The 16,951-nt window shown below is 42.5% G+C and overlaps 1 protein-coding gene across 1 annotated transcript; it reads right to left on the reverse strand.

Moving 5' to 3' along the window:
- Positions 1–5,288: 5,288 nt before the first annotated feature.
- LOC133133125 (5-hydroxytryptamine receptor 2A-like) lies at positions 5,289–15,323 on the reverse strand. Its single transcript, XM_061249142.1, has 3 exons — positions 14,825–15,323; positions 10,687–10,887; positions 5,289–8,795 (listed from the first exon to the last, which is right to left on the reverse strand). Exons 1-3 carry the CDS (start codon positions 15,168–15,170, stop codon positions 7,879–7,881), a joined length of 1,464 nt encoding a protein of 487 aa, XP_061105126.1. The 5' UTR covers positions 15,171–15,323; the 3' UTR covers positions 5,289–7,878.
- Positions 15,324–16,951: the final 1,628 nt, after the last annotated feature.

A 16,951-nucleotide genomic window follows, 5' to 3' on the forward strand; every position in this document is an offset into this window, starting at 1 on the left:
GCAACATTTATTCATAAATTGGATAGATTTCAAGAATGACTTTTGTTACATCGTAATGTATGCAGACTAACCGTTAATGTATACTGATTGTGCATCCCACAACTACACATAGTGCTTGAAGTAGGCCTGCGTGGTTGCCAAAACCGATTACGTCATTCCTATTTCAATGGTGACGTTACAATATAAACCCAAAGCTCAATCTGAGTGTGGTCATAAAAAATTCAACGAACTTGTCAAAAAAAAACAGAAGGAAGTGATACCCACAAAATTTCAAAACTGGCTTTCTTAACGTGGACACATATTAATCCCCCATAGTTAATAAACTGCAATAATCCATTGCAGTGCATTCAGATAAATGTATTCCTATCATTACATAAGGTTATATTAAAGGAAGCTAGAAATATGTAATTTGCTTTGCTCTGATTCTTCACGTTTCCATGAGAAACATGGAAGAGATTTACACATAATATTATATTGAAAATGTATTGACTGTAGTTTTACTTATTTGGGGTACCTGTTATATTTGAGAAAACACTCACAGAAAGGACAAGAAGAATGTCAGCTTGGTTCCAAATGAGACTTCGGACCAGCCTGCAAAATGGTGCCCTGTGACGCATTTCAGCTGTTCACTTTCAAGACAAACTTCCCCCACAGTTTAATCCTTTTTGTTGGGGAGGGGTCTGTTGCTGTGCGAACAACGAGCATCCGGTCTTCTTTCGGGGTACTGTGGGAACAGAAGCTTAAATGAGGGGTAACCTCATTGTTAGGGGGGTAAAAGCAAGAGAGGGGGCCTAGAGGGAAGGCTATTGAAGTGGAAAGAAGTGCCCCATTCACAGCTTTGTAAAAAAGAACTCTTCAGAATTCCTCCATGAGACAAGAGGCTGAACACACTTGATTGCTCTACCAGACCAAACTACAGAGAAGTTTTCAAACATATGCTTTCATATAGAGGTATATAGAGTGTTATTGCCATACAGAAGTGTCTGTATTTATCAAATAAGAGTCTAATGATCAAATAAGTTCATTATTAAGATGTGGTTGGCATCAGTGTTTATGCTGGCCATAATTCCGCAGCTTTTTTGTATAACTCCTGAAATTTAGAAATAACTGCATGAAATATAGAAATGACAGATATTTCACATAAATTAAAGAAATTAAAGTGTCTTTAATTATAGGATATACTCTTTTAATACTTTTTACAATTTACAGCAGTGCTTTGGAGTATCCTTATAAAATAATGCATAATATATAGTATTATACGGACATTTGTATACTAAACTATTAAACCATATTGAAAATACTACAAATGGCTACCTATCATTACCGATTACCATCACAGAATCAATGGTGTTTGAGATGAATATGAATACAGACTGGAATGCCCTGTCGTATATAACTGCACTCATTCTGCGATCTCCACAGTGGGACAGTGTAATCAAGCACACACTTTCCTCTGAAGCACATGATGTTCCCAGCTGCTTCTTTTCATACTGCAGCCCATAAGCCAAGCTTACCCAGACATTAGTCAGAGGAAGACACTATCTATGCAGCTTTAGCAAGCAGACTTCAGGTTGACTGATTGACTGGTGGGGGTCACCTGAGGGTTATGACAAGCAGATTCCATTTGACTGAACCCCTCTAACCTTGGGTGATACTACCACTGATCATTGTGCATCTCCTGTGGCCCTGCTGACCAAGGTTGGCACTGACACGGTCAGGATTCAACATTCAATCCCAGACCGTGCTGCCCATCCATGCATACGGTAAGTCATCCAGCAGCTTAAACAAGAGGAATATTAACATCATTTGCCAAAAATAATAAATGCGTGATTGCGTAATTCTGTAATGTACTCTAGCGTATTATATTATTTAGTCTCTTTGCAAAACAACCGTGTGACAGCTGGGACTCGGTTTGCAGAAGGGAGGCAGGGCAATCTGAGGACTATGCCTACTAGTTAAATAGACACAAACCTGGGCTATATGAGGAATTAGTCCAGGTTGTTAAATGTGTACTCTTTCCTCTGAGGCCGGGGAACCACAGACTAGAGAGTGAATGTCCAAGAGAGAACTGAGACCGCAATCCAACAGAGTTGAAAAGCTGAAGAGCGAAAGCTACCATGTGGTTTTGTTAATTGTTAGTATTTGAGTTAGTTGTTTTGGACCCAGATCACAAGATCAAGATGGGCGAAGAACTTATTGTTGATTCACATTCAAGTTTCTCTCTCTCTCAAAACCCCACCCCGGAGACGGCGGTGAAATCTGGTCTTTCGATACCTCCCTGTGTCAATCTCTTCTGTCCGCCCAGGGGGGGTCTCATGGCGTGTGACAATTAAGTGGTGAAACCCAGGACAGAAGAGACTTTGAGGATGGAACCTTCTCCGCTGGTTCAGCTGATTACCCAGCTCGCCCAGATACAGGAGTCCCAGCATCAACTTCTCTGCAGCCTGCTGGACAACACCAGGCGATGCAGGCTATTGCGGTATCGCAGGCTGCAGATCGAGGCGTACTAACAGAGCTGCTGAGGGAAAGATCAACCCATCCCCTGGCCCACATCAGGCTACAGAAGACGGGGCAGAAGATGACCTGGAGGCGTTTATCAAACTGTTTGAGCGGATGGACAGGGAGGAATGGGCGTTGCGCATCTTACTGTTGCTAGGGGAGGCAGCCGGAACATACCGGCTGGGGCCCTGGCCGACTACACCACCCTCTGGGCAACCATCAAGGAACAGGTGGGGCTGAAGCCGGAGGGCCACCGAAAGAGACTGAGGGACAGTCTTGCCTATGATAGGCAGCTCCTGGACTCCTACCGGTGCGGGCTACAGTCCGAGAGCCACAACCCCGAGGAAATGGTGGAACAGTTGGCACTGGAGTAGTTTGTGATGGGGCTCCCGAAAGGGACCTCCGACTGGCTCCGGTGCCACCAGCCAACCTGTCTGGGTGCGGCCATTGAACTAGCGGAGAACCACCTCTCCTTGGAGAAGACACAGGGGGGAAGAGTCCACAGAGTAGATGCGCAAAGCTCCCCTTCCCCTGCTCCATCCCTGTCCTTTTTCCTATGGCCCCGGTGTAACCCTGCCCCAACCCTAGGCCCCTGCTTTTATAAAGTCCCTCCCTGATTAGTCGGTTCAGTTGGGAGTCAAGCCGAATGCTAAGCCACAAATACTATATGTAAATGCATTAAAAACCCTAAAAACATTTTTGCTTTTGATTGTGACTTGGTTATTGAAGAAAGCAATCACAGCGGCTTCAGTTGGAGACATGTGCATCTTTGGGATGATGATGATCAAGATGAACCCAGAAGAAATACAAAAGTGGGTGAAAGAGAAAGACAAATGGTGGGACATTAGAGGGGGGCGGGAAGAGGAGTACAGATTTGTGGAGCCATTGAACATAGAAGATGGATGCAATATGCCTGGATATATCAACTGATGATTGCCAGGGATGGATCAAGCATGCACAGCAGTGTATAGTAAGAGAGGACATATGGTGTGATGTTGACAAGAACATGTGGCCAAAGTAGACTGGGTAGACGAAAACCAGCATTACTCTGACTTCCAGTATTTTTTCACTGTAAACTACATTGGTTTTAATATATTATAGTTTTGGAATTTTGGTTTCTTATTTTCATTTGTAATTACTGTATGCCAATGACAACCTTTACCAATGCATTTTGAGCATGATATGAACTGTTGTACCAGTCTGCCTGTTGGTGCAGAGAGTTGTATTAAAAGTTTTGAAAAGGTGAACTCAGTATTGATGCTTGTTAGCAATTGTAAACAAAAAAAAAAACACTTTAATGACCCCAAGAAAAATGGGGAGTATTATGCATAAAAATTCTGTGAAGTTCCATCACCTTCCCACACGATGGCAGTGTACTTACATTTAAATTTCACGCTCACATACTGTAGATATGACTACTTGGAGCGCAGAACATTCAGTCTCATTCATTTCGATTTTTGATGAAACATCTGTTATCAAGGCGAAAGAAGCATGCTGAAATCAGGACAGGGGTCATGAGTGTTTTATCTACATATTATTTATAATTTATCGTCTGTATACTATTACGTTCATGGCAGCCAATGTGATTTAGGTTTTGAGATTTCAAAATGTGTACACAAATATATGAATAGACCTGTATATTAGTATAAAAATATCACAGTCACAAGATATTAAACCAATCAAACCATTGCGGGTTAGTAAGGAATGATACCTGGGGCGTCTTTTTCGACTTAACACTCTCATCACTCTATGAAATGACTTTATGTTTGTATGTTGCCTTTTCTTCATTCACTACCTATCTTCTACACCAGTCCAGGAAGTTTACTGTCTAAACAGGCAGGCACTCCATCAGATGCTGTCCTTGGTGCTGATCTCATTCTGAATAGCTGCTGTGTAGCTCTGCCATTCATGCGCGAGACTGGGGCAACATGACAGCAATCACTGCGGATCCAGACTCTGGAACTGCGAAACTGGAACTTCTGTGAGCAAGCATGTTCACTCCATCCCTTCAGGAACTTCTTAGAGTGGTGCTGTTCTACTCTTCTTATTAAGCTATTGAACCATCATGTAGATTTATGTTCTCATTTACCTCTCTGTCCACAAAATACCCATCATGCTATAGCATGGGTTTTTGTTCTATCTGAGCTTGATCACTAGAGTTTGATGGAGGATATAAAGTCTGATCCTGAATGGTGAAACACAGTGCCTCCAGTGCATGGTCACCTGCATTCATTAAATCTGCTGAATTAAAAATCAGATTAAAATCCAGGACCATCTCTGGCACTCCAGGAGCAGGGTTGCCTACCCATGTGCTACAGGAACCCTATGTGTAATTTCCTTACGCATCACCAAATGTCGATTACCTTTTCATAATAGTGTAGCACAACCCTAAAACAATGCCATGCAGTACAGAATCTGTTCCTAATAGGAAAAAGAAGATATACTTTATTGAACCCCGAGGCATCATTTGTCCTCTGCATATGACACATCCTAGTTACTGGAGAGTTGTGGGCTGCCACTGTGCACTCCTTATTGTCTGGTACCAGGCTCCATTCCTGGATGGCTGCAGTGTCTGCTGGTTTTCAGTGATTTTCAGCACCAGTGATTAACTGAATTTGTTGATTGACTAAACAATCCACACATCTTCTTCCCAGGACCTAAACTGTCTACTAATTGAAAGAAAAGCTCTTCAGCTTTAGGTCTATACAGGTTATACATACCATATGCAAGAAATCCCTATACATACACATTGAGAACGAATCCCAACTACTAAGGAAATGAATCACAGGTTGTAACAAAGACCATTTTAATAAATAAAAAGCACCATCACAGAAAAGAAACTGAAAAGACGGTGAAAGACTGAAACATTACATAAATTGACAGAAACATACATGTGCAATGGTAAAAAAATAGTTTGGGAAAATATCATTTCAAGACAGAATGATATTTACTTTCACCAAATACACAGTGAAAAATCGGCTTAACATTTACAGTACAGCTCATATCTAGCAACAGATTAGTTCTTTGCTCTTTAGGTAATCACAAAAACACAATCAGGCCTTTCCAGACCATCTTCACAGTTTGAATGAGCACATGTTTCTGTCTACTTTTCAGATGGATGTATAGACCTAAACCAGAGACACACAAAACGGTCCTCTCCCCCTCAGCATTTCATTTTGCCATATTATCTCTTAGACAGCACTGACCTCAACCCATGTATTGTGTTAGGGTCAAATCTGACCAGTTTACAAGTTAAGATGTGTTATAAATACCATCCAGTTTATTGTATTGGAACAAGCCTTCATGATATCCTCAAAAACAGCAATATAAACACAAAAAAACCAATGGTCACCATTTTATTCAATTCTGAAGGTCTCTAAAGAAATGTTCTGTGGTGTTACGGGCAGAGAATGTTGGCTGTTGATAGTATGGCATGCAACATTGAAAAGTTGTGGGTAGTTGTGGGGACTCAAACAAGATTCATCTTTGGGTCTAGACACCCTGCCCCCTCCCCTTCCTCCCCAGGAACAATTATTTTCTTGCAGTATGTACTTGTACTCCAAATTGGGAACTACATTTTTATTGCAGAATATGGACACTGACACACGCAAACACATGCAAACACACGCGCACGCACACACACACACACACACACACACACACACACAAACACACACACACACACACACACACACACACACACATACACACACATTCCTCTTTATTCTAGGAAAGTATGTTCTAATATTAGTCCTTAATAGTCAGCTAACATAATTGCCCCTTGATTTCACTATAGGAAATATAATGAGTGAATTTAGACATCTTTCCTGAAATGGAGTTTCTAAGGTAAATGGGTTGGGAACCATACAAAAATAAAAAAGTGATTGTATGGTTATGAATGGATAATAAGTTAAAAAACAATATTGGATGATGATTTATTTTGTGTTTTGGGCCGATTTAAAACATGGGTCAAATTTGACCCACTAACACAAAAGGTGCGTGCAGCTTACTAACACATTAGGAGGGTTAAAGCTGTCTTAAAATATAGCCTACACCAGATGATGGACTATGGGGTGAACATTTGTTTTTTTCCCCTGGAGTGAAGGACAAATGGCAAATATAACATAATGTTTGCTGTTATCACATGTCTGAGATGACAAACCAATTACAAAAACAGGGAATCAGTCAGATGCAGAACCACAATCCCTTTGGAATATATTTGACTTGGCTCAAATACGTAATTGTTTTGCATTCAAATACTTTTCTGTGCTTTATTGATCTTGCCAGGTGCAATTGAGCTAACCAAAAGGACTAGAAGGTGGGGTTTGCACTTTTTGAGAGTATTTCACCAGTTTGAATACACCAGACAAGCTCCATAGTATAGAAGAGTATTTGAATCCCAAAAACGTTTGACCCAGGTCAGAAACCCACTACTTTCAGCACCTATTTATATTTGCCAATGCAACACAAGATGCACCTTTCTATGTTTGCATAGAGCTCAATATATGCATGTTTAAGATAGAGATGAACACCTTAGACAACAACTGATGTTTCTGGTGCTACATCCCAGGGAATGGTAAATACTGGGGTTGTGGATTTGAGCAGGGGTGGACAATTTTCGTTTTTGGATTTCACACAAACATCTGCCATTTACTCAATCTGATGTTCTACATTTCTCGATAATCTCTGTTGTTGTGTCTGAATTGTGTTACTGTGGTAAAATCTACGAATGAACTGTCATTGGAGCATGCAGCTAATTATCGAATAGTGCCAGGGTAACTGGTGGAATCTTCCACCCAGGGTTAGGGAGTAGGTATTTATAATGGCTGATCAGCAATTACAATGCCGTTCAATGCCCTAAACACATTGACATATGTAACAGCTGTCTGCAAAATTAATTTAATGCCTCTTTTCTGAAACAACACCATATTTGTACCAGCCTTGTTATCCAGACGAGAGCAAATCATCCCTACCACCACATGGGGGTGATGTGACTCCATGTTTCCGTCCCGTAGATATGCATTTCTAAACAATCTTCTCTTGTGCACAGCTGCCAAGCTAGTCCAAAAACTGTATTGTATTGCAATTTGTCAGAGAATATGTACATTTCCCTTTAAACGTGATGTAAAGCAATGCGTCCTGGTAACCGGCAGAACCATTTAGTCCATTTCCTTGTGTGTGTTGATTGCTATCAAACCCCAATGAAGGGATTTCCAGTGAGTCACGCTCACCTCTCCTTGTCTGTCCCCTACCGTCCACGCAAAAATGCACATGCACACACACACACACACACGCACAGTGAGGTGTGCCATGTCCTGCCCACTCTTCACCACAGCACCGTTGGCTGAGAGAGTGGCAGCAGACAGGGTGGAGGTCACATCACATGCAGCTGGTGTGTTCCCTGGGGGCGAGGCAGCTGTTGACGGAAAGCTTGGCCATCTCCGGCCTGAGCTCCAGCCTGTCGTCCGTGTCACCCCCCTCCGGTCCCTCCACCGGACTCCCTCCCCCGTTGTGGCAGTTGCTGTTGCGGTCAACGCTCTCCTTTCCACACAGGAGGGTAGGGGTGACCGTGTACGACGGGCAGGGGGTGTGGGCGGCGTGGGGTCTCAGCCCCGCCCCCGGGTAGTGGCAGCGCATGTAGTTGGAGAAAGCACGGCGGTAGGTCTTGTTGAAGAGCGTGTAGACCAGCGGGTTGACCCCCGAGGAGATGTAACCCACCCACACGAAGACGTTGAGGAGCTCCCCGAGCAGGGACTCGTCGCAAGCTCCCCGGCACAGCACGTACATGACGTTGGTGATGAAGAACGGACACCACATCACCAGGAAGAGGAAGAACACCACGCCCAGGACCTTGGAGGCCCGCCTCTCGTTCTTTATGGCCTGCATCATGCCCCTCCGTCCGTGGCCCCCCACGTCCCGCACCCCGGGAGAGCTGAACTGGGAGGGGGTCTCGGAGCCGGGTATGACGGAGATGCTGTTGGCGGGCGTGGTGGAGAGTGACGGCTCCAGCCTCAGGCAGCTGAGGCTGTTGCGTCTGGGCAGAGTCTGGGGCGGGGGGGGCGGCTGCGGGGGCTGCTGGGAGATGGTGTTCTTGCTCTCGTACAGGAGGTCCGAGGCCTGCCTCTGCAGGGCCTGCACCGTGAGGCAGTACGTCACCACCATGATGATCAGTGGGATGAAGAAGGCCACGAAGGAGCCCACCAGCATGAAGCGCTCCTCGTTCAGCACGCAACTCCCGTTCACAAACACCTTCTCTTCATTCAGCAGCCCGATCACAGGGATGGGCATGGAGATCACTGAGAGAGGGAGGGAGAGAGAGAGAGAGAGAGAGAGGGAGAGAGAGAGAGAGAGAGAGAGAGAGAGAGAGAGAGACAAAGAGAGGATGGGAGAAAAAGATGAGAGCAAGATGGGGAGAGGACAGAGGAGGGAAGAGGGAGAGAGAGAGGGAGAGAGAGGGAGAGGGGGGCAGAGGAGGGGAGAGAGAGACGGGGGGTGGAAGAGAGAGGAGAGAGAGACAAAGAGAGGATGGGAGACAAAGAAGAGAGCAAGATGGGGAGAGGACAGAGAAGGAGAGAGGGGGGAGAGAGACAGGTAGGAGGGGAGAGGGAGAGAGAGGAGGGGGAGGGAAAGAGGGAAAGACAAAGGAGGGAGAGTGTGTAGAGGGAGAGAGAGAAGGAAGAAAAATGTCTTCAATGGGTAAGGGGAGAGTGGAAATCCATTTTTCTATTTCATATCTAAGGTCTCCACTTCACAATCTGACATTCTGTCTTCCTGTCACAGCATTGTGTTTGACAACCTTGTAAAATGCACAAAATGCAACATCACTAACAGCGAAGGAGTCAATCAAACTGCCTGTCAGATATAGCGCTTAACATACCGCAAGTAACCAGCAGAGACAGCTTACCAAGTGCAATAAAAGCGACAATTTATTACAGATAAAACATGAAATAAACAGAAGAATAACCAGAGGGAGCAAGATGAAGCCAAATACATTTCCGATAAAAGTGAATCTCTCTGAGGATGTGACCCAGGGCTTCAGAGGGGCTATGAGGTACCATTCCTCCTAAGGCTTTGAAGATAAGAGAAAAATGGGAAAAAATCAGAGCTGGCTACGGAATGAGGTCTAGGGAGAAAATCCATAGCTCAGTTTTTCTCCAGGTGGAGCATGAATCATGAATCGTGGCACTGGGTCATTTGGGCAGAAGCAGAGGATCGGGTTAGTTGTGGGGCAGTTGTAGGGCTCTTTTAAAGAGGGGGTGAACTCTAACTTTTACTGAGAAAGCGTGGAGGTACATTGTGTTTCAACTGCACACTCTAAATTGAGGATCATAGATTTGATAGGGATTGGTGCTTAATCAAGGTTTGAATTATAGGTATTACATTCACATATTTAGCAGACTCTGTTCCTTTGAAATACAAGGCCGGTTCCATAACTATCACGCAACACTGCCACCCACACATTTGTTTGTCTTGTTCAACACAACCCATTTATTTAATTTTAATTTGAACTATTGTACAATTACTACAGCCATTAAATAATACAGTATCATTGAGCTTTGTGGTTTTGTATGGGTGTTAGCTATGTGAGTCATTGATTTCATTATGGTTCTATGCTGGCATAAATTCAGAGTGTAATGATGTTGCTCATACGCTCACTGCTATGGAAATGTTGTTAGCAAGGCGCTGTTGCTCACTTAACTCAGGTGGTGCACTCATGATGTAATGACTGATTACTAGGTTCTCTTTTACTGCTGCTTTCAACTGATTTTATTATTTTACCATTTTGTTGAGCTAAAGACCAAGGTCCCCAGCCAAGGGAACTAATTTTACATTTTTGCTTCACCAGGGGTGAGTACTGTAGTTGTTTTCTGTACATTCATGTGCTAACTCATATCTCTGAATTCCTGATGATGAATTCCAATGTATTATGTAATCGATAGTAATAATAGTGTATTATTTTGCTGATGCTTTGATCCAAAGTGACTTGCAGTTGATTTGACTAAGCAAGGGACAATCCCCCCTGGAGCAATGTGGGGTTAAAGGCCCTTGCTCAAGAGCCCAATAGCTGTGCGGATGTAATCGTGGCTAAACCGGGGTCTGACCCACCAACCTTCCGGGTCCAAGACAAGTACCTTAGCCACTAGGCTACAGGCTGATAATAAAAACAGCCTCCCCTCCAGCTCTCACCTATAGAAATGGTCCAGACAGCGGCGATCTTCATCATGGCTTTGGTGCGGGAGTTGAAGCGGCTGTGCTCGATGGGGTTGCGGATGGCAACGTAGCGGTCCAGCGAGATGGCGCACAGGTGCATGATGGAGGCGGTGGAGAAGAGCACATCCAGGTAGATCCATATGGGGCACAATGCGTGGGGTAGAGGCCAGGCATAATCTGAGGCAACAGAGAGGTTTGAGGGACAGGTATAGTTTGGCCCGTACATCAATAAGTTCCAACTCAAATTTCTATCATACTTCCCAGCCCAGCAAGTATAGGGCGCTTACACTGCCTTCCAATAATGAATTAAATCAAAAATGCAAACACAAAAAGTAATAAATATAATCAAGATAAATTCAAGATCATTCTGCATATATTTAATTCCTTGCATTGGCTATCTCTTTTCAGTATTCAAGAGTCACTCTGGATAAGAGCATCTGCCAAATGACTGTAATGTAATAATGTAATGAGTCACTTACAACCCCCTGATAAACCTCAGCTGCCAACTTTGATTTTGTACTCATACAATGCAGACAGGAAATATTAAGCTACGGTTTGCTGATAAATATCAGATATCAGTTAAACTGTTACTCCTTTGGAAATTAACCATGAACACTTATTATTGCAGCATTTAATGGTCAAAGTGGTTGTTATATGCTGTATTTAGTCTTAATGCACAGGAAAAGGTGATTTGACATGTACCATTCATGAACTGAGCTTAAATAAAGATGGTAATGATGATGATGATGATGATTATTATGTTCCCCCATACACAAACAAGAGATATGGGGGATTTAGCTTACACTACACACATGCTGAGGTCACAGCGATGTTGTTATTGGTACCATTGAATGGTAAAGGAGAGTTAATTGTAATTTCATTCATATTTCCCTTCCCACCCATTGGGCAAAGATGACTATTGTTTATTCAATTAAATCAAAGGAAGTCCATAAACACGCTCCATCATCTCTCAGTTTGTGAGTCTGAACAGCTGGCCTGTTCCAGAGTCTACCTGCCATTCGATTTGAATGGCTGCTGAAACATCTCTTTAATCATGTGACTTTTCACTGGATAGAGCTCCATTGCCATGACCGAACACCCTGTCCTTCCCATCACTTTTTACCACCAAACAATCCATCAGCCCGGATTCAGTCCACATGCTAATGCCTCCAAGTGGCTGCCAGACCAATGTCAGACCCTCCCCTTCTTCTCTCCCAAAAGAACAGACGGGAAAAGGGAATGGCTCAATTGTGAAGATGTAATGAAGGAGCAAAAAGATGAAGACATGGCTGATTGATTACCGCTTTGGCATGTGGGCATGGCTAACACCGAGGGGCCCCATAAAGTGGAGCTCTGCATTGGACCCCTTACGTACTCCTCCAGCCAATCAGTGCGCCCTGCTTTTTCACCCAATGCCACACAGATAGTTCTCACATACACTGCCACGACCCACTCTGCATGTAAGTGCTAGATACCTTTCTGGCACTAGCTTGGTCTACCAAAAAGCTCACCCACCTGTTCAAGTAATTCATCAAACTGTGCTTGCGGATAAAAAGAAACAAACATGTACATCCCACCAAATATAAGTGTGTCCCTGTGTGACTCTAACACATTATGACTGTAAAATTGTGCTATTATAACAATGCAATTGTATCAAATATCAACATTAAGTGTACATTGGTGTGCAAAAATGTGGGCACCCCTGTCAAAAAGCCTTTTAGAATGAATATCTAAGTGAACAGAAGCAAACCTGACCCCTAAATGGTATATTAAACATTACACATTTCTTCAAATTTTAAAGAGAGATTACTTTTTTTTTTTTTACAGTGCCAAATTAATATAAAAAAGGAAAAAGGCCCTGTGCAAAAGTTTGGGAACACTGTCAGTTAGTACTTTGTAACTCCTCCTCGGGCAACTATAATAGCTTGTAAATGCTTCCTGTAGCCAGCTAAGAGTCTTTCAATTCTCGCTTGCACATATGGCATGTTTGAGATCTCTCCACAGATAATATCTCAATAATATTCAAGTCTGGGGACTGTGGTGGCCATTCCAAAACCTTCATCCGTCTGTGCAGGTTCTTCTGAGCATTTTTTTCAGGCCATTCTATCTGAAATCTTTCTTGGACTTCCAGACTTCAACTGTTCCATTTATCTTCCATTTTTTAATGTTTCTGACAGTGGAAATAGGCAGTTTGTAGCCTTCTCCTTCTTGGTGGAAATGAACCATCTTCATTCTAAAATCCTTGGACAACTGTTTAGAGGAACCCATGGTTGTCAACACCAGACAGAACAGCCACTGCAGTTGGAAACTTTACAAGGCACTTCAGAATAAGTTACTTCAGAATAAAAAGTTCAGCCCTGGAATTATACTTACCTGACTCATTTTATAATTTATAAACAGTAAAAAATAAACATAAAAATCTATCTTGCTTTAAAATTTGCAGAAAGGTCTTGTGATTAAGAGTCATTTAGAGTACCATTTAGAGTTCATGTTTGCTTTGATCACGTACAGATTCATTGTAACAGACAATTAAACCAGGGGTTTTTGCATCCCATTGTAAAAACAAACAAAAATTGTGGATGAAAAAAAAGTGTGGATGAAAATAGTTGCTTGTATTAATGGCATAGTTTTATATGCAGAACAGAGCGGAAGTGTGATAACTGCCGCAGTGTAGCACAGCAGGTAGCGAGTATTCAGTAAAATGTGTACAAAGTGTACAAATGTGTACAAAGACCATAGGCTGTGTAAATTGCACTGGATGAGAGCATCTGCTAAAAGCCAGAAATGTAAATATAAATGATAAAATATGCAGTTCCTTTAACAGTCAAGAAGGCACACGGCTCCTCATATCATCCCCAGGCCCATAGACACAGGTGCAGGTGCTCCCTCCCTCATTCTGAACCACAAGATTATAATCTGTGGTGTGTGCACTTTGAAAGGATGACTCTACATAGTGGGGCTTGTGCCTGGCCCTAATACACATTTGGCACTGCTGATAACACCAGTTCTCCCCCTGCTGTTTGGCAATGTCTCTAATAGGTAGATACTAGGGCACTTGTCAGTTCATTAGAGAGACAATGACATGAGAAATCAATGAGGCCTCATGTCCTCCAAATGTATTTGATGCATGTATATGTATTGATGCCATTTTAATCATTGTGGAGATAGGAGGGCCAGTTAAGTGTATGTGTGTGCCTGTGTGCATGTATGTGTGTGTGTGTGTGTGTGTGGGTGTGTGTAGGAACAAGTTTTAAAAAATATTCAGGATTTTCTCAAGTAGAACACATTGTGCTTCTACCCTCAGCCAAATCGCATGATAATATAAAGTTTGAAACTGTATCAGACATGTACCCTGGAAACAGAAACCCTTTAACTTTGACAGATTATCTACTCTTGCACAGCCACAGAAAAAGAGATAACCATCACTCCTTATAAAGTACTGCTCTTTTCTTGCAGCAGTTGTGCATCTGTTATTTACTTAAGTTGGAATAATGTCATCAATATTGTTTCAGTTCAGAATTTGAGCAGGTACATGACTGGTACATGACTGGGGCCTGGAGGGTTGGTGGTTCAAGCCCCGGTTTAGTCTAATCAACTGTAAGTCACTTCAGATAATTAACATTCATTCATTCATTACCCTAACCCGCTTATCCTGAACAGGGTCGCAGGGGGGCTGGAGCCTATCCCAGCATACATTGGGAGAAAGGCAGGAATAAACCCTGGACAGGTCGCCAGTCCATCGCAGGGCACACACACCATTCACTCACACACTCATACCTATGGGCAATTTAGACTCTCCAGCAGCCTAACCTGCATGTCTTTGGACAAATTATTATTATTATTAAATTAGTTAAGTATGACATCATCATCATGTCATGAGCGAGGCCACTGTCTGGCTTGACTGGAAGGGGGAAGAGAGACGGAATGGAAGTGAAGAGGAGAAAGGAAAGATAGACAACTAGAGGAGTAAAGAGGAGAGGGACATAGTCAAGGAGCTGCAAGGACAGAAGAGGATGGAGGATTGAGGATGTAAGTAAATAAGAATGAAGAGGAGAGTGATGGAGGAGAGATGGAAAGATGATAAAATTAGAGGGCAGAAGCGCCCAGCACCCACCGTACAGTACATTGATGAGCGAGATGGGCATGACCAGAATGCCCACCAGTATGTCAGCCACGGCCAGTGAGCGCAGGAAGAAGTTTGTGGCATTCTGTAGCTTCTTCTCCAGAGACACAGCTAGGATGACCAGGATGTTTCCGCCGATGGTAAGGAGGATGATGACCAAGATTAGCAGGGCCGGCCAGTTCTTCTCCTTGATGGTCACCCTGGGGTCTGTCTGGCTCCGGTTATGGCTCTGATTAAGGCTGATGGACGCTGTCAGCACACCCAGCTGGCCTGTGTCCAGTGAGGCGGTGGTGGAGCCTAAACCCACAGACATAGGGCTGCTGGTGCTGCCCATCATCAGAGCACAAATATCCTCTTTTTGCTTGCTATTTACTCAGGCTCCACTTGGGGTCAGCAGTGAGCCCACCAAGAGTTGAGTAAACCATATTGAGCAGAAGCGCTAACTGTTTTGAAGAGGCAAAGTTGATAGCAAGAGAGCAAGGCTGTGATTGATTTTTCTGTAGAAGTCTTGCATCAAAGGATGAATGGTCCAGGACTGCCACCGTTTTCTCCCTATATCTTCCTTTTCTTATTATTGAAGTGTGCTTGATGTGAGTAGGATCCTTGAGTTAATGCCTAGAGCATAAATGAAAAGAATCCATTCCCTTAATAGACAAGCATTTTGATTTCTTTCAAAATGATGTGCCATTTTACTCTATTTTCAGCTTGGTAACTACCCTCAGAGTTTAAACAGTTACATCTTTTGATACTGCATCTTGCCATCACACAAGGCAGGCTATAGCTTATATGAGAGATAAAAAGGTCTCTGACATAGTGATTGTTTGGAACATTGAAACATTGAAAGTAACACTGGAAGTGATGCGACATTACATCATCTTACATAATTATTTGCTTACAGTTATGTAGCCTTATTCTTTAATGATCTATTCTCAATTTGCCTTTGTATACCATCGGTTGTGTGAATAATAATTAATCAAACCAATGGTAATATAGGTCTTTTTAGGACAATCAGTTTCAGATTCTTGCTTTGGCATCTTTTGTGAACTGTTTCCTTTTTGTCTCACCCTTCTTTATATCAAATACTGATAAATTCCCCACATTGTATTATTAACAGTAGCACAAAGGCATGTCCTTTTGTCTCATTTTAATAGTATTTTAAGTGCATCTGCAATGACAGCATGGGTTCTATTTAAATTTAAAAGGTACCCATGCTAAATAGTATTATTAAGTATAGTTCATGTTTAACCCCTGTTTTTGCATTCATTCCTTTTTTCAGGGTGCAATTTTCAATCACTATGGTAACAGGATATACAGTTTGAACGCGTTAAAACTCATGGTTCTATCTGTATAACCTATTTTAAGAAGCCATTGCTTTAGCGACAACAGTTCCTTATTTTGGGTGGGTGGTAGAACAAGTGTGGAGGGACCTCACCTTCTCTACATTTTGGAAATCCACATACTACAAGAAATAAGGTAATGTCAGCATCCTTTTCACAATAAGTGTCTAGCAGACCAAATGCATAATAGTTTCTCATTCTAAAAATGTTCTAACTCTGAAAAACCTTGATAGAATGTCCATTGATTACTTAGAATTTCTCTGGAGGAATTATCATCGTTGTCCATTTCGCCATTGTATGCTTCTACAAAAATACTTGTACATAGAAATTATATTATCTACATTTTGTGTAGGCTCTCTCCAAAATTTACCAGCCCAAGTACAACCATCTCTGACCAGTATTTGTAATGTAGTTGCAGAGAAAATGTGTTACCCCCATCCCTGTGTAAGAAAATTCAGTATAACTTCAGCTCCTTAAAGAACCGACTATGGGCGGTACTATATGCCCATACTATGTTTTTGAAGTGATGACTAAAAAGCATTTTAGCTAATGACATTATGTTTACAGTGGTGTATAACTGATTAGGCTTGCATAAAGCAACACAGTATTCATTTGCCTGCTGAATGAAACTAGCGTTTTCAATACCCATGCCAGTTGCACTTCGGCAAAAACGGGTCAAATGTGTTATGCCAAAAATGGTTGACGTTTTACAACAAAACAATTATTTTGCAATGCCAACATCTAAATAGAGGACTTTCTTTGGAATAGTTTTAATAGATTT

The sequence above is a fragment of the Conger conger genome, chromosome 7, assembly GCF_963514075.1.
Source record: "Conger conger chromosome 7, fConCon1.1, whole genome shotgun sequence".
Taxonomy (NCBI): Eukaryota; Metazoa; Chordata; class Actinopteri; order Anguilliformes; family Congridae; genus Conger; species Conger conger.

Coding starts and splice junctions, on each gene's coding strand:
- LOC133133125 (XM_061249142.1), bottom strand. CDS start 15,170: ATGATGGGCAGCACCAGCAGCCCTATGTCTGTGGGTTTAGGCTCCACC. Junction 10,888..14,824: donor GCTCATCAATGTACTGTACG/GTGGGTGCTGGG, acceptor CTGTTGCCTCAG/ATTATGCCTGGCCTCTACCC. Junction 8,796..10,686: donor TGTCTGGACCATTTCTATAG/GTGAGAGCTGGA, acceptor TCCCTCTCTCAG/TGATCTCCATGCCCATCCCT.